The sequence below is a fragment of the Brassica napus genome, chromosome C4 (genome assembly GCF_020379485.1).
Source record: "Brassica napus cultivar Da-Ae chromosome C4, Da-Ae, whole genome shotgun sequence".
NCBI lineage: Eukaryota > Viridiplantae > Streptophyta > Magnoliopsida > Brassicales > Brassicaceae > Brassica > Brassica napus.
The window spans coordinates 31,033,779-31,052,075 of record NC_063447.1 but is presented as its reverse complement, the minus strand read 5'-3'; the positions used below and the strand labels follow the sequence as shown (position 1 = coordinate 31,052,075).

The window sequence follows — 18,297 nt, the reverse complement described above, 5'->3', positions numbered from 1 at the left end:
AATCCTATGTGTATTAATCCTATGTGCAATATTAATCCTATGTGCAATTTTTAATAATATCGACGATTGGTAATATTAATCCTAGATTTTTTATTTGCGCTACCCGCGAGTTTTTATTAATAACATCTTTATTCCTTTCTAAATATCAAAATACAATTGATTTACAAATTTTTTTATCTTTATGAAAATATATCAAAAGAATTTGTTGTTTTTATTTGAAAGAATTTAATGTTTACAACTTTCATGGTACCATTATTCATCTTCACCACAACTAAATAAACATTTTCAAAAATACATTGTTTAAGTGGTAAAATATTCTTATAAAATTGTTTCTTATATATATATATTAAATAATTATTTAAATAAATAAATAACAAAAAACATTTTTTTATGTTTTCAAAATTTTTATTTTTTATTTTTTTATTTTTTTCCCCATAATTTCTTTTTGAAAATTTGAAATTATGTTTGAAACTATTTTTTCAATTTTGTTTTATATTTTTAAGTATTTACTGATATGTTTATTAGAATCCTAATTTTTTTATTCTAAAAACCATATTCCATCCCTCAACTATAAACTCTAAGTCTAGAAAATTGATCATAGGGATATAAACGTCTTTTACCCTTCATTAAAAGTGTATATATGATTATTGTAAATATGAAAAGTGATATTATGAAAGTGGTATTTGTGGTAATTTCCCCGTTTATTTTTATTTTTGTATATATAAGCATATTCTTTACCAGTTATTCTATTATTTTTAAAATAATTTTTAATTCTAAGTTCTTTCGTTAAAATTAGGGGTTAATGTTCTAATTCAGTTCACATGTCTATTCGGTTTTACAGTTTTTGAGATTAAATATTTAAGCTTTATTCGAGTATTTGTAAATTTTAGTTTGAATTTGGTTCGAATTTTTGTTGTTTAATTCAAATTACAACCCGTTTAAATTATATTAAAAATAATTTAAATTCATATATGTACATTTAATTTATCAAAATCCAAAAATGAAAACAATATATAACATATAAATTTGAATAATGTATGCCAAAATACTTAAACTTAACATAAAATTGGTTTGAGTTGATTATTGGATGGAAAATTAAGATATTTCAAATATTTTGGAATTTTGAGTGTTGTTTACCTACTTTTGCTATGTACTTTTGATTATTTGTACATATTTTCATGTGTTTTGGGAAATTTCAAAATATATTATATATTTAGATTATATTATATATTTAGATTTGTTGATATTAAATCTACGGATAACTAATATATATACAAATAAATCTAATTTGGATATTTCGCATATTTGAAATATTTTTGTCCGTGTCAGGCTTAATTTTGATTTTCTACATATAAAAGTTTTGGTCTCGTTCATATTTTAATAGAATCGATTCAGATTTGATATTGCTTTTCAGATTGAGTGTGGTTAGGTTATACAGATTATTTTTTTTCTCAGTCTTATTAATAATCAGAGCAGTAAATATTTTTTTAATTTATAATTATTTATTTTATATAATATATATTTCGATTATGATTGTGTGTTTTCTAATAGCTAATTTAAAGAATATAAATCTTATAAGTAGATATCAAAAGTGATGCAAAAAAGATATGAAAGTTTCTAAATTGGTTTAATGGATATAATTATATATATTGCATAAAATATTTTTCGATGAGTTTGATGTTTGCTGTATGAAATTTACTAATTTAAATATTTCAACTATATAAATTGTTATACCTGATTTATCAAAAATATTAATTTTTTGACTCGTATCAAAATTATTTTAAACCTGATTTTCTCATATGTGGTTTACTCTTGGTTTGTGGAATGGTATAGTTTTGGTTTAGAAACTTATTTTGTTTACGACAGAAACATAATCTAAAGATAAACCTAATCACTTCAAACGTAAGGTGAGAAAATCACAGAAAATAGGAAACCTAATCCTCTCATTTTATCGTTCTTTTCATAACAGATCCACTTTGATCCTCTCGACCGTGGTTGGGTTATTAGATTCGAGTCCTGATGATTTCGAGATCGGGTTTCATCTGAGATTTCTGTTTCTATCTATATGGCTTGAGAGGACAAACGATTTTGATGGGGAAACCGAAAATAAACCTATCCAACAGACAACTACATCGGATTGAGTTAATGTTGCATAGCGGAAGTCTTGCGACGATCTTTCCACTCTTTGTCACCTTGCATTGCTTCTGATTGTCTAGGCCTGAGTAATTTTCCAGGTTCTACAATTCAGCCCGTTGATTTTTAGTTTGCTTGTTATCTCTATTGCTTAATCAAATCATAGTTTTGTAATTGTTCTACAGGGAAAGCTTGTCTTTGATGTTTCGGTTTGGTATGATTGATCAATCCTTGAACACTGCTAATATAAGGTATTGTTTTTTTCCTTGCGTTTAAGAACATGAGCTCAATAATTGATTTACGATAAAGTAAATATTGTTTGTTTGTTTATTCTGTGCGTATTCTTAAAGTGATTCATAAACAGTTGGTTTTGAAAAGTATAGGCTTACAATGAGCTAAATACATGTAGTCTTCTATCCTGTTTGTTTCTTCTGTGATGCAGTAACTCTGTTTGCTTTTGAAATTATCAATTGTCTGCAAGGAAAATCAAGTAAGCATATTAGATTTCTGGATATTTTCTCTGTGTATATATATTGGTCTAGATTAAGATATGACCTTACTATGTCGGTAATCCATTGTATATTTCCTTGTAGACAATATTTTTGACTGTCATGTCTGCATCGTTGTCGGGTTTTAGTATAGTAAGACCTTCCGGAGATGTTACACGTGAAAGCGCTACATACAGTTGACCGTGGCTAAAAACTGGTTGAGGTAGATAGAGCATCACCGATTTTAAACTCTGTCCCTGGCTTTTATTGATTGTCATTGCATAGCATACTCTTATTGGAAATTGACGTCTTCTTAGTGTGAAAGGATGCTTTGAATCAAGTGGTGATAAAATTATCCTTGGTAGAATAACTTTTTTCCCAGCATGTGTGCCTGTTACTATTTCGGCCTCTATCAATCTATTTCCCAGTCGAGTTATAATAAATCTTGTACCATTGCACAGACCTTCCTTTTGATTAATGTTGCGAAGCAGCATTATTGGAACTCCTACTTTCAAAGACAATATATGTTTTGGTAGTCCTGAAAACTCCAAAGAGTTTAAGTATTCAACCGTATATAGAGACTCGTGATTTGTAGGTATTGTGTCAGCCTTGCCTATGCTGTCTGAGCTCAAATATTCTTTTGATATTCCTTGCTTTTTTTCCAACATGTATGCGTTAATCTCATCAACCGTCTCATTTCGTGGAGTTAGAATAGCTCTCTCGGTAATACTTGCTTTTGTACTTGCTGATAGAATATTTTCTCTGCTGGTGGCTTCGAATATATCCTGCAAATGATTTCCAGATGATTGCATTAAGAATTTGGGATTAACCTCGACCATTTGACCATCGTCTTCGTTGGCTGCTCTTTCTTCGTTTGTAGGTGCAGCTCCATCTCCTACACTTAGCAGCCATTCCGCAAAGCTTTCTTGTGATTCATCAAGTCTCATGTTCTGTTTGAGATCGAAGACGTTGCAGAAGTCCCACAAGTGTGACTGTTTTATTGATGCTAAAACTGCATCAGCTCTAGAACCTTGTGGAATTATCGGTAGCGTTTGCCTGAAGTCTCCACCTAATAGTACAGTTTTGCCTCCAAAAGGTTGGTCTTTAACTTTTGGATCTTTAATGGACATCAAATCTCGCAGTGTTCTGTCAAGGGCTTCAAATGCATGCCGATTTGTCATAGGTGCCTCGTCCCATATAATTAGATCAGTCTTTTCAATTAGTTCAGAAAGCATTGTTCCTGGAAATATATGACATACTGAATCTTCATTGAGATTCATGGGTATCTTAAAGCGGGAATGTGCTGTCCTTCCTGCAGGTAAAAACAATGCTGCGATGCCAGAGGAAGCAACTGGGAGCACAATTTTTTTTTCTGATCGCAACTTAGAAATAATGGTGTTGTAAAGGTATGTCTTCCCTGTTCCACCAGGACCGTATAGAAAAAATAGTTTACCCAAACCATTTTCAACTGACTCCATAACTGCATCATAAACTTTTCTTTGCTGCACATTTAGACTGCTGAATCGCTTGCTATGTTCCTCTTTTTCCTGATGTACATTGTATTGTAACTCTTGGGTTAGCAGCGTGTTACCTAGTTCTTTCAGAACTGTTTGATCAGGTTTTGGCATATCTTTGAACTCATCTAGTGACCTTTCATGCTGGTGCATCACCTTCTCTATCTCCATCAAAGTATATTGCTTGATCTCATATTCATTTAGCTGTAGTTTTGGAAAGCCAAAAGTTTTGCGTTTTCTGTTAAGCATGTCTTCACCTAGTGATTTCCAACATCGATTCCATAAACTAAGAGGACTGCCTACTTCACAATATATCAGCAGTAAAACAAATAGTTGCCGTAGCTGATAAGGTGTACCCCATCGAATGGCTTCATCCATAGCATCATGCCATTCAATGTCAGAATCTAATAGACCTCTAGCATAGCATGCTGATTTGTAATCTGGATATATTTTTCCCTCAAATGTTAGGATTTCCTCAAAACTTCGTGGTCCTCTTAATTTGTTGATGAGTATCCTTAAATAATATAATTGTCCTGAAGATGGATGAATGTTGATTATTCTTCCTATCATTCCTTCTTGTTGTCTCTCACTCCAGATTTTACTCTCGCTGTTCCATGTAAATTTTGTTGGAAATTCCAAATAAGTTAGTTGGCGAGCCTCTTCAGATTCTATATTTTTCTCCATCCATGCTGTAAACATTGTTCTCTCAATATCGTCTTTTGATAGAACTTTTCTGAGATCATCTTTAGCTCTGTATCTTATGTGGTGTTGTCCAGGAAGATGGATTATAAGTTTTTGAACTGCAGGCTTACGTTGATGAATGTGGAAGGAAAAAGTCCTCCACGTGGCTTCACAAGCAGATACATATCGGCATTCAAGGTACTCTTGTATCTCATCTCTTGGTCTTTTCGTTGATACACTATCTTGTGTGTGTTTTGAAGCCTCGGGACCTTTTTCTATCACAATGGTAGCTTTGTCGACTCCTTTTGTAATGTATTTGAAAAGATACTTGACAGCATTTGTTCTGTTGCACCACTCCACGTTTATATGAGCTTGATATTTTTTTAAAATAGCTAAATTGTGTGGAACAACATAGCGATTATCCAACTTTGTTTTTCCTTTGATCACAAAGTTACCTTCATCTTGCCGTCGCCGGTAAATTATATAGCCAGATTTGTCGATTGAGGTTTGATCAGTATATTGCCTTGGGTATCTTTTTGAACATTCTTTATTTCTCATGCAAGGAGATTTTGGTCGATCCAATCCACATGGACCGTGCATCATGTGTTTCTCCACAAGCTCAAACCCTTGTTGGTCATTCTCTTTATGCGGTAGTTCGGCAGAGATTATTGAGTCAACTTCATTTGTTGTTGGAATTCTTGATGCACCATCCAACCAAATGAGCATACTTTTCGATCATGTATCTAGGGCTTCCAGTAAAACTTGAAGGTAGGATCACTCTTTTCCCATGTACTCTTGCATCAGTATCACCTTTACAAACTGCATCACACACATTGTTGTACAAATCCGCTCTTAGCTGCTCTTGATTGTTTTTGTTCCACCTTAGTCTTTCCGCTTCGATAGCTGTGTATGCATCAACTACATATTGATGTAATAAACGTCCTGATTTTATAATTGTCTTCCCTTCTTTCAGCCGAGTTTGTATCTGATAAGCATAATACTCTCTTATGCTTATGAATGATTTTTTTCTTTGTCTACCTTCAGCTACCACATAAGGTATTTCAGTGTGGAATCCATATTCGCCGTAAGGAAATAGCAGTGGATACTGTAAAGACATATACAAAGGATGATCATCTCGTATTTCTTGCAAATGTTTTGACTGATATTGTAATATGACATCTTTGTAACCAGTAGTAGTTGACAAATCACCGACTATCAAACCAGCAACCTCATTGGTGTTAGGCATATCATATTGTCTACCTTTCCCTTGATTTGCTACCGGTCTTATAGTAAACTCTTTGGCACCAGCTGTCTCGTATTGATCTCGAGCTTTACGAAATATTTGGCAAAGATGGTTACTTGAATCTAACATATCAATCAACTGCTTGACAATGCCTTCTTGAAGAGGCCCTGATGACGGAGTTCGCCGTAAAGACTGGATACGGTTTGAGACTTCATTTGATGTGTCGACAATGTATAATTGAAGAAATTTTGGTGGATTGCCTTAAGTAGGAATGAGAGAACCAATGCGATGATAATTTTGACCTTGTATCCTAAAAGTAGGAGGCCCCGATCCGGATGTGACAGTGTGATCTATTTTTGCTCCAATTGACGTGAATGCCAAAATAGAGTTGTATACTCGTATGTTATTCCGAAAAGAGCTCTCATCTTGAAGTTTCTCTAGAACTGGTGGTGGTTGTCTTACTGGCGGTAATTTTACACGGCCCTGTTGACAGCAGATTGTGTACAATGGATTCCCAATTTGTGGATCTCTACCGCAATTTTCCGAGTGCCAGACTAAAGCATCGCAGTAAGGACAGTGGAGAATATCCTCGGGCTCTGCGATTCCATCGAAATTGTTTTGCATATAAAAGTGTCAGATCCTATCAGAATTATGTACTGACTGAAAATAAGGTTTAAACATAAGTAAGTCTTTGTTAATTTTCTTACTTCTTCTTGTTCTTTTAGGGTGTGACGTTGGCACCGATGCATGTTGATTTCCTGTTTAGAAGATAAATTAGTACGTGAGACTTTTGTTTTTTAAATTATTTGTGAAGTAATCACTGAATATGAATTTGTACGAACATACCAATGTTTTTTGCGGATTCTCTTTTAGATAATATAATGGCTCTGCGCATTCCACGTGCTTTTTTCTGTTCAACTGTGTATTAAAAAAATTAGATTTAACATATAGTGTCTAAAATTGAGTTGACAATTTAGTATTCTGATTTTTTACCATGTTTGAAACAGATACCACATCCACCTATGTCACATAGAATGAGAAGAGCTGTTTAGTGTATGCAGTTTGTAATAGTGAAGGACAATTTTAACATAAAATTATGGTGTTGAAAACTTACAATTGTAATAGATGATTTTGTCCCAAACAACACCAGTAGTGTTTTTCTTCTTTCCACGTTGAGAAACCATCGCACAGATTATGGTATTGAGTTATTTCAAGTTTTCTGGGTTTTCTTAAGTTTTGTCAATGAAAGACTTGACAACTTTTTTATTACTTTAGTTGTAATGAGAAATTAGGAATAGCTTGAATCGCCTTATATTAAAAAAATTTATGTGACAATGTTGGCTATTTTCCTTTTAAAGGATTATACCATTTTTGGATGTTTACTATTTTGATATTAATGTTTTACGTTAATTTTTTTTAAAAAGGAAATTTCATCAAAGAAAAAGTGCCTTTACCCTACCATATCAAAACGTAACTTATCTTAAGATATACTCCCTCTGTTTTTAAAAGATGTATGTTCTGGAAAAAAAATTTGTTTCAAAAAGATACATTTTTTATCTTTTCAATGTATGATTTTATGAAAAATTGTAAGTTTCAAAAAAAATTAATGATGTTTATTGAATTTCTATTGGCTAAAAGTTATGAAAAATTGTTATTCACAAAAAACAATACATATTTAATGAGTTTTCTTAATATATGTGAAAAGTCTAGAATATGCATCTTTTAAAAACAGAGGGAGTATATTTTTTAAGTATTTACCTTTTTGTTAGTTTCTTTTATTTTCTAAACCTTTTTGTTAGTTAAATTATGTTAAATTCACATTTGATTCCATATCAAAAATGTAACATATCTTAAGATATAATTTTTTAGTATTTACCTTTTTATTAGTTTTTTTGTCAACACCTTTTTGTTAGTTAAATTATGTTAAATTCACATTTGATTTTTAATATTGACATTTCCCTTAAATAAACTAATCATAATTCTGTCATACGCATTTTCTGGAATATAGCTAAACATAGAATTTATTTGTTTTGTATGTGTCCAAGAGAATCATGTATTGTCAGTTTCAAGAAAATACAGCCAACTTAGAATTTTATTTATAAATAAAATTGAGTTTTTTTTTATTGAGAAATACATAAAATTAATTAATTTGATGCAAGTATGCCACGCTTCAGGAGTCCCCTATTATATACACTTCGACTTACTTCGACACTTCTTCCTCTGATTTAAAATATAGCTTATTTATTAGATGATCAGCTTATTTCTTCACTTTATTGATCTTCATCGTTTTTTTTTGTAAACGAAATACCCAACAACGAAATAACGTGTTAATATTCTTTTTATGTCACTTTATTTGATAAAATATACCAGTTATGCGAAGATAAGCCAAAAAATACAGACTGATCTAATTGGCTTTGTGGAATTTTATATAAAACATAGTAATAACCATTATCAATGTTTATATAGTTTCACATCCACGTGTTAACTTTGAGGCTCAACTTTTCTTCCGTACGAATACAATTACTATCTAGAAACAGAGTAATTATTTGAACATTGAGGTTTACCAAAAAAAAGAAACGATCACTAAGAAACTTAAAATTCTATTATTATTATTAAATTATAAAAAGCTAAATAATAATAATTATATAAAATCTCAGAAGCAAGAATCTTGGAAACTAAAATAACAGAATTATAACTAATAATGTATTGCTAAAACGAAAATTATAAATATGATAATTTGATGAATCCTCTTATGTGTATCCAACTCATTCATGGCGAAGACGTTTGTCTTTATGTTGGATGTCAAGAGCTTCACTGTCGTCTTCGTCATGGTCTTCTTTGCATCCTTCGACATCATCTAGAGGATCTGTTTCGTTATCCACTTCATTGTTTTCTTCTTCCAGGATTTGTGTAACAGTAAATGTCTGACGGGTAGGAGTAGTAAAATTAAATGGTGTAAATTTGACTTCAAATTTGTAAGTACGGCCTACAATTTCTTCCAAACATCCTGGTATTGAATTATGAATGTCAATAACACCATTCTCACCATCCTGTCAAGCAAACAATTATTACTAAGTGCAAAAAGTAATATATTTCATAATTTGTTGGACAAAGACTGTACCTGTGCATCTTCCAAAATTTCTGCAGCTTTCCTACCAGCTAGTTTAGCAGTGTCCTTGTCAAAGATTACAAAAGTGGCGACATTTTCTTTGTCACAAACAGTTAGCTCAACACGATACCTGTTTTAGAAAAATTAATGATATATGTTAAGTGGTATCTATAATGCTTTATTGTTTTATCTAATAAAATATTAGTATGAAACAATAACGTACTTGATAAGACCAACTGTATTTGTGTGATTGCATGTGTTGCAAACTAAGGATGTGTCTGCTTGCCTTAGTTTACATATAATGTTTTTTGTTTTTTTTTATAAAACGGCAATGTTATATTATGGAGATAAGCCGTCTTTTTTTTTAAGTGAAAAATGGTAATTTTACATATGTTTAATGTAGTTTTTCCATTTTTTTTATGCTGTATGTTTACATATTATTTATAATTTTTGAAAATTAGTAATATTAAAATGTAAAACTATATTTTATGCCACGTGTCATCTTTCGGGAGAAGTTTTTTTTGCTGATGTGGACGCTCTATGGAGCCTCAAAAGGTCCCTTTTATTAGTATAGATTTGTCATTAAAAAGTAATTTGTGCTCTCAGTGCGTTGATGAAAATTCAGTATAATCATGAATTTTCTGTTCTCTCTAAACCTAATGGGCTTCTTTTTTCCTAACCCAATATCTTCTTCTTCTTTTTTAATGTCCATCCATTTGACTAAAACAGGTTTGGGTTTGGTTTGATTTGATTTGGTTAATTCTTCACAATTTCCACCTTTGACCAAACCCAAACATGTACGCTTTGTTTCCATTACCAAAGTATTGGAGTATGATTCCTAGATAAATTAGAAATTATACTTAATAGTTTTACATAATGATTTCATATGTTTTCCTATTCTAAATTAGGCTTTTATGATTTTCCTATCGTAACTTTACTTATCTTGGTATATAAACCAAGCTTCTTGATCAATAAAACGGGACTTTCTTTTGATATCAAACTAGATTTGTCATGGTATCAGAGGAAGAACAAACCTAAACCTAAAAAACCATTCCAAAATCGTGTTTCTTCTTTGCCAAATCGCAGATCAAACACCTTCTTTTCATTCAAAACCTCTGTTCTAAATTCAGACAACAGGAATCCATAAACAATGTCGATTACTCCAGCAGTAAACGATCTCAAATACAAAACTATCTCGCCATATGATTTATCGTCAAACGATAATCCTGGAGCTGTTATATCCCAACCGCTTCTCAATGGATTAAACTACGATGAATGGGCTATCAACTTCTGTATGGATCTCAGCTCGCCAAAAAAATGGATTTCTTGACGACAGTCTTCCTTAACCGGCAGCCGATTCATCCTACCTTGAAGATTGGACAGCAAACAATCATCTCATCGTGGGCTGGATAAAACAAACAATCGAACCAAAGATCAAATCCTCCATCTCGACAAGGGAAGTAGCAAAAGATCTATGGGAAATAATCAAAAAGCGTTACTCGATCAAAAGCAGGGCACACCTTCAATAATTGCGAAATTCTTTAGCAAACTGCAAACAGAGTGGTTCATCAATTGATGAATACTTTGTCCAACTTACAAAAATATGGGACAGGATTGCCGACTGCATGAACTCCAAACAATGTAGTTGTGGCAAGTGCGAATGTGATCTAAACTCAGCACGAGAACAAGAAACAGAAACTCTAAGGGTTCATGATATTTTATCGGGACTCGATGATGCTACTCACGAGATCGTGCGTTCACAAGTTTGTGCTATGTCTTCTTTTCCTGACCTAGACAGTGTTTATCAAACGGTTTCACAGAATGAAATCATCCGCTCAACTGTTGTTCATAATACACCAGTCATGGGATTTACCTCTCAAGCTCGATCTTCGAACAACTCACCACGACCAAGTGGTAACAGAGAGACGTTTTGACCAGTGAATATGGATCCATCTCACCAATGTTTGGTTTGTGGCCGAAAACGACACGAGGCGGGTTGTTTCACAGTCATAGGATATCCTGACTGGTGGGATGAACGATCAAGAAACAGAAACACAAACCGGAACACACAAACCAAACCAACTGAGAATGGAAAAGGCATCACACCAAAAGCAAATACAGCTACAGTTACGAAGACAAACACATCAAAGATACATGCCAACGTAACTATAACTGAAGCTGATCGGCTTGGACTAAGCGGAATCACCGACGAGCAATGGATCATTGTTCACAAGCTTATCAACAAATGAACAAACACTAATAATCATCTTACGGGTAAGAATGACGAGTGTGTTTGGATCTTGGATACTGGTGCAACCCATCATATGACGGGCTGTCTTAGTATCATGAAGAACACTCGAGACATCACACCTATACCAGTTTTACTACACGCAGGATCCGAAGCAATGGATTCTGAACAAGGAACTGTTAAACTCACACCCACATTACACATTCGTAACGTGTATTATGTGGCGGGGTTTCACACAAATCTCATATCCTTTGGACAACTAATTTACCGATAATTTTCTTGTTGGACAAGTGACTGATAAACTTATGATATTTCAGGACCGTACCTCGAGGATGCTGATTGGTGCGGGTGAAAGAGAGGGAGAGAGATTGTACTGTTTCAGAGGAATAGAGTCGTTGACGTCGCTTCACACTACTGTAGCAGAGGATTCAGTTTTATGGCATCGTCGTCTTGGGCACCCTTCTTTTCGAGTCACGGATATGATCTCTCCCTTAGGAAAATCGTTATCAAAATCCGATGAAAACCTCATTAGAAATTGTGATATTTGTTTTAGAGCGATACAAACTAGACAAAGCTTTCCAGATAGTATTCATAATGCAAAAGAGATTTTTGATTTAATACATTGTGATCTATGGGGACCGTATAGGACTACAACACTCTGTGGTTATCGTTATTTCCTTACCATAGTTGATGACCATTCACGGGCCGTCTGGCTCTATCTTCTTCCTGATAAGACTCTGGTCGCTCAACAACTAAAAGACTTCATGGCATTAGTCGAGAGACTGTACTCAAGAAAGGTCAAAACACTAAGAAGTGATAATGGTACGGAGTTCATATGTCTAGCATAATATTTCACAGAACATGGAGTAATACACGAGACCTCTTGTGTACATACCCCACAACAGAACGGAAGGGCCGAGCGCAAGCATAGACATATTCTTAATATCGCAAGGGCCCTGCGTTTTCAATCAAGCTTACCGATTGAGTTTTGGGGAGAGTGCATTTTAACCGCAGCACATCTGATCAACCGCACACCTTCACCATTACTTCAGAACAAGACTCCGTACGAAATACTTCATAACCAACCTCCTACAATGAATCATCTACGCGTCCTCGGTTGCCTAGCATATGCTCACAACAAAACAACCAAAGGCGACAAGTTTGCACCACGTAGCAGGCGATGCATTCTCCTAGGATATCCGTCGGGTACTAAAGGCTGGAAGCTATTTGATCTAGAGCTTGAAACAGTATTGATCTCAAGAGACGTTACTTTCCAAGAAGACAATTTCCCATATGCAGACATAAATCCAGTAGTAACAACAGATGCTCTGTCTCCGACTATAATGTTGTCTTCCGATGATGATAATATTGAACAAATTCCTCTCGAAGAGATCACTGAAAACCCACCTCCTCCCACACCAGTTCCAGAAACGATAGACCAACCAGAACATCTAATACTGAAACAGAACAAGAGCAAGAAGTTCTCGGTCGTTGCCATACGGAATGAAAGCCATCGACTCGATATCGCGACTTCGTCATCAATACGGTTACTACAGTCCCTACTCTCACTCCCTCTCTCCCATCATCAAAACCTCAGCTCTCCTCAGGTTCGTTGTTCCCTTTATCTGATTTTTATCATATGATCGTCTCTCGTCTAAACACTGCAGCTATCTCATTGCTTTGGCGACTTACGTGGAACCTAAGAGCTTTAAAGAAGCAGTGAAACACAAAGTATGGAGAGACTCTATGAGAATGGAAATTACTGCTCTTGAACGCCAACATACGTGGGATCTACAGGAGTTACCACCAAACAAAAAGGCTCTTGGCACAATGTGGGTTTATACGATTAAGCTTCACGCCAACGGAACAATCGAACGGTTCAAATCACGCCTGGTAGTCTTGGGGAATAATCAAAGAGAAGGCTTGGATTATACAGAAACATTCTCACTGGTAGCCAAGATGACAACAGTCAGGTTATTTCTTGATATTGCTGCCAAGATGAAGCAAGAGATACATCAAATGGATGTACATAATTCTTTTCTTCATGGCAATCTACACGAAGAAGTTTATATCAAAATGCCTCTTGGTTTTTCGAACCCACACGATACACGGGTTTGCAGGCTACGAAAGTCACTCAACGGTCTTAAACAAGCACCGCGTTGTTGGTTTCCAAAACTCGTCGAGGCTCTACTTACATATGTATTTTCTCATACGCATTCTGATCATTCATTATTTGTCTACTCGAAGAACAATGTCTCTGTGCGTATTCTTCAGTATGTTGATGATCTTATAATCTCCGGCGACTCAAACTAAGCAATCAATTCATTCAAAGCTTATCTCTCAACATGGTTCCACGTGAAGGATCCCGGAATACTCAAATACTTCCTCGGTTTGGAAGTAGCTCGCAGTGCTCAGGGAATTTATCTTTGCCAACAAAAGTATACGCTGGATGTCACAGCGGAATGTGGCTTACTTGGTTGTAAACCCGCTGGATCACCTATGGACCAGAATCACAAGTTATGGACCAGAATCACAAGTTAAGTGCGGCACAAGGCATCCTTCTTAACGATCGAGAACGTTACCATCGTCTTGTTGGACGCTTAATATATCTTCTCGCTACACGTCCTGATCTCTCCTATTCAGTGCATATTCTTTCACAATTTATGCAACAACCACGTGAAGAGCATTGGGCTGCTGCTTTAAAAGCTGTTCGTTATTTGAAAGGGACTGTTGGACAGGGAGTTCTTTTCCGGGCCAATGCTACACTTTCTATCACGGTTGGTGCGATGCGGACTGGGGTGCTTTCCGTACGTCTAGTCGATCATTGACTGGATGGATAATTCAGGTTGGTACTTCACCAATTGCTTGGAGAACAAAGAAACAGGATGCTGTTGCACTTTCTTCCACCGAAGCCAAATTTCGTGCAATGAAAGCACTTACTAAGGAGCTTATTTGGTTCAAAGAACTTCTACACAAACTAGGGATCAACCATAATGCGCCTATGACAATCTACTGTGATAACAAATCTGCTCTACACATAAGTGTGAATCCGGTCTTACATGAGCAGACTAAACATATGGGTATCATTTGTCAATTTGTTCGAGACGAGATCGTCAAAGGAGTGATCATTTCCATATATGTGCCTTCTCAAGATCAACTTGCGGACATCTTCGCAAAAGCTTTGGGACGTCGCGAATTCAATGCATTTCTTCTCAAGTTAGGCATCAACAATATTCATGCTCCAACTTGAGGGGGGAGGGGGGTATTGGAGTATGATTTCTAGATAAATTAGGAATTATACTAAATAGTTTTAGATAATGATTTCATATGTTTTCCTATTCTAAATTGGGCTTTTATGATTTTCCTATTCTAAATTAGGCTATAAACCAAGCTTCTTGATCAATAAAACTGGACTTTCTTTTGATAACAAACTAGATTTGTCACAAAGCTTTGCTTGTCTCCTTCAATTTCTCAGATTCTCTGTTGTTGACGCTTCACCATTGCGTCAATCTCTAGTGTCGATACGACCCAGTCCGCATCTTCTGGCGTTTATTTTTTGCCAGTTGACACTAATGTTTGTCTACAAATCCAGACACTCATAGACTCCATGTGTGTTGTCTCGATAAACAACTACAACAATTACAAATCTAGCCAGACTTTATGGTTTTCTAGTGATTCCTCTACCACCGATATTGTCTTAGACAAAATCCCAAGATCATCAACATTTGTATCTTAAGTGAGCGGTCTTCTTCTAAAAATGCAGTATGATAAAATTTCACTTTAATCAAGGTAAGCATCTCTGACTTCTTCTACTTCTTCTATACAGTACTGCATTTACTGGATTAGAAAAACACGCTTTTTATGTCCTTTGCAGCATCTATGACCTGAAGTCAAGACGCCAACGGAGCATCAAACTTGGAAAGAAGAAGACAAACCAAAAGTTATAATCAAACTAAGTTTTTAGATATAACTAAAAACTCTAGAGAATGAAACAGTCTTGGTCTACATTCACAACCATCCGGAGCACAATACAACTTTAACAATTTTTATTTTAGATTACATATAAATATGAAGTATCTAGTTAAGAACAATTCGGGTTACGACCAGGACCACCATAGTAGAAAAAAACCTCGTATTTTTTATCATAACCTGTTTTAATATCGTAACAAGCAGGTCGACTCACTAAAGTTTTAACTTTAACCGGATCTATTAAACCATTATTCATATCAATGATTTTGATGACTTCAAAGCTACTTGCTTTTCCAAATCCTTCACTTGGAAAGTGTCCACTTCCCATTTCAGTGGTTGTGTGTTGTCCGTCTTTCTTCTTGTTCACCACTTCACCTCCCCATTCAATCACGCTTGCCCCTTCATCTGCAAGGTTTGTTAATATCTCTTTTGGCCAATACCCTATCAACTCTTGATCATTCAATTGTAACCACCAGTTTCCTGTCTTTGGATCCTAAGAAAAATAATAACAAAAAATCTGATTCGAAAAAAGTATAAAGTTGATGTATACTAATAATGTACTGCCACCATATAAGAATTTCTTTTGTTATTAACTAAACAAACCTTCCACATTTGTATGGTAAATTTAACTTGTGGACCATTATAGGTGGAGATGGGTGTTAACAAATAACCAGGGGTGAGTTTTTTGTTAATTTGAACAAAGCCGGGGCACCTGAGATTGTAGCATCCTGTATTCTGATAATTGTCTCTCTGTTTTTATTATTTTATTTATCAAAAAAAGTTAGTCATTATATATTCATTTTACAAAAAATAAAAAATTAATCAGGTAATATTAAAAGAAAAATATGAACATGCAAAACATGTAATTACCAGTTTATGAGAACGTTTTTTTTTTTTGAGAAAGAGTTTATGAGAACTTACTGTCCAGTAAATAAAAAATCGAGGATTGTCATCACCATATAGAGCCGGATGGACATGCGAACCAGCTTGTATTGAATTCAAACCAGCATCAAATTTTCCTCCTATGATGGATATCTGTGATATACTGGATTCTCCTACTTCTTGGACCCGTGGTTTCCACACGTTTATCTGTGCTTTAGTTCCGCGGTAAGGACCATCACTAACAGATGCGATAGCATACTACAAAAAAACATATAGTTCAACAAATTTAAGGTTTTAATATGTGAACAAGTATTGATGATTTGAATGCATGTGTATACACATACCTCGTGGCCACTATAGTTAGTGGTATCCTTCGGGTGATAGAATTGATGAGGCTGAGAGATATTCGATTTATTCCCGTGATTCTTTATATTATCTTCTCTTAGAAGATCTTCTTTTGTTATTCTTTTGATTGGAATAGTGTTTTCAGGGCACTCTCCTACCAGTTGCCAAGGCTGAACTGTATTTTCTGGTTGTTCTTCGTCGTTGCTTGGTGTTGGAGCATTGTCTTCTTCGGTTAAAACCTCGTGCGGATAAGAACTAGGTGTCATCTATTTTCAATATTAGTTTTACCATATATTATAGTGATAAATGTCAGAGTACGTATAAGTCATGAAAATAATAACTCAGAGAAAGAAAAAACAAAAAGTAGTTAATACGGAACCTGAATCGTATGGTTTTTGAGCATGGGATGATCAAAAGCTGGTTGGTTCGCAATAGATATGCAATCAATTAGTTCACCGTTTGAACTCTGATAGATACAACGAATAATGCAAGAAAAAACATAATAGTAAGAAAACTGTTGCGGACTTCTAGTTGAATATAGTTTTGTTCTTTTTTTTTCTGAAACACTAATATAGTTTTGTTCCTTACGTCAAGATTGTAGATAAAATGTGATTGCATGTATACGCTAAATCATGCGAAATCAATATTAAAATTGTAGATCCGATACTAAGAAGTAAGAACTTTAAGCTAGAACTATTCTTTTGACACACTACGCACGTTAATATTTTTATTTTCCTGAAGTTATATTCGTTTTATATATACCTCGAGGGATTTAAGAGCTTGCTTGTTGAGTTGCTTAAGCCTGAGTTCAATCTGTTGATTTTTTACTTTTCCAGCTATTGGCTCCACTATATTCGTTACCATCACCGTTAGCACAACCAGGAGACATCTCACAACCGATTTCATCGTCAAGGAACGGACATGCATGACTTGTACTGAATTTGATTTGGCTGAGGATAATCTAAACACAAAAAAAGAGAGCACAAGCAATTTATTCAACCTGTTCACGACTTCGAACCGTTATTTTTGGGGAGGTATTTTTTACCCCTCGCTATAATATGAAATATAATATGAAAATTACAAGCTCTTTATTTCAAGAAAAAACTTTAGAGAGATAGAGATGCTTCAGTGTGGCTTAGGTTATAGATAGTTTAAGATAGGATATTTATAACCATAAACATTCTCATAATCCCTAAACCAAATGAGTTTTTTTTGGCTAACCCAATGTATTCTCTCTTCTTCTTCGTTTTTTGTCCATCCACTTGATCCAAACAAGTATGTTTGACCAAACCAAACAAGTATGTTTGACTAAACCAAACAAGTATGTTTGACCAAACCAAACAAGGTCAATTCTTCACAATCTCCACCTTTGACCAAACCAAAACATGTATGTTTTGTTTTCATCACCAAAGTTTGGTTGTCTTCTTCAATTTCTCAGATTCTCTGTTAATGTTGTACCATTATTTCAATCTCCCGTGTTTTTTCGACCCCGGCCTCATCCTCTCGTGCTTTCCTTTGCCAATTGACAGTACTGATCTCTACCTACAAATCAAGACCCTCATGATTTCATGTGCATTGTTTCGATAAAGAACCACAATAATTAGAAATCTGGCTACACTTTGTGGTTCTCTCGATGACTCCTGCCACTGATACTCTCTGAGAGAAAACTAGAAGGATCCACCTAG

General features: G+C 34.7%; 1 protein-coding gene and 1 long non-coding RNA gene across 7 annotated transcripts; one reads left to right on the top strand and one right to left on the bottom strand.

Moving 5' to 3' along the window:
• Positions 1–1,875: 1,875 nt before the first annotated feature.
• On the top strand, positions 1,876–6,123 carry LOC111205868. 5 transcript variants are annotated; one of them, XR_007322034.1, is made up of 8 exons: positions 1,876–2,234; positions 2,319–2,384; positions 2,576–2,623; positions 2,727–2,844; positions 3,502–3,804; positions 3,940–4,027; positions 4,942–5,584; positions 5,861–6,123. It is a non-coding gene; the product is annotated as an uncharacterized LOC111205868 (long non-coding RNA). The 5 variants fall into 5 exon arrangements; XR_007322032.1 differs by having other exon boundaries at positions 1,877–2,234; positions 3,502–3,717; XR_007322033.1 differs by lacking the exon at positions 2,727–2,844 and having other exon boundaries at positions 1,877–2,234.
• A 9,273-nt stretch (positions 6,124–15,396) lies between these two features.
• LOC106447812 lies at positions 15,397–17,798 on the bottom strand. Of its 2 annotated transcripts, none has more exons than XM_022694171.2 (7): positions 17,694–17,798; positions 17,375–17,573; positions 16,992–17,078; positions 16,612–16,878; positions 16,307–16,525; positions 15,989–16,135; positions 15,397–15,878 (listed from the first exon to the last, which is right to left on the bottom strand). In XM_022694171.2, the coding sequence occupies exons 2-7, from the start codon at positions 17,537–17,539 to the stop codon at positions 15,498–15,500; spliced, it is 1,266 nt and encodes a 421-aa protein (XP_022549892.2). In that variant the 5' UTR covers positions 17,540–17,573; positions 17,694–17,798; the 3' UTR covers positions 15,397–15,497. The 2 variants fall into 2 exon arrangements, with proteins under 2 accessions (XP_022549892.2, XP_048609637.1); XM_048753680.1 differs by having other exon boundaries at positions 17,658–17,739.
• Between the last annotated feature and the right edge of the window lie 499 nt (positions 17,799–18,297).

What these genes read in the sequence shown, in the direction of transcription:
- LOC106447812 (XM_022694171.2), bottom strand. Translation starts at nt 17,539, where the DNA reads ATGCATGTCCGTTCCTTGACGATGAAATCGGTTGTGAGATGTCTCCTG. An exon ending in AAGCTCTTAAATCCCTCGAG is followed by an intron (nt 17,079 to 17,374) that starts GTATATATAAAA and finishes TGTATCTATCAG; the next exon opens with AGTTCAAACGGTGAACTAAT. An exon ending in GATTTTTTATTTACTGGACA is followed by an intron (nt 16,136 to 16,306) that starts GTAAGTTCTCAT and finishes TAATAAAAACAG; the next exon opens with AGAGACAATTATCAGAATAC.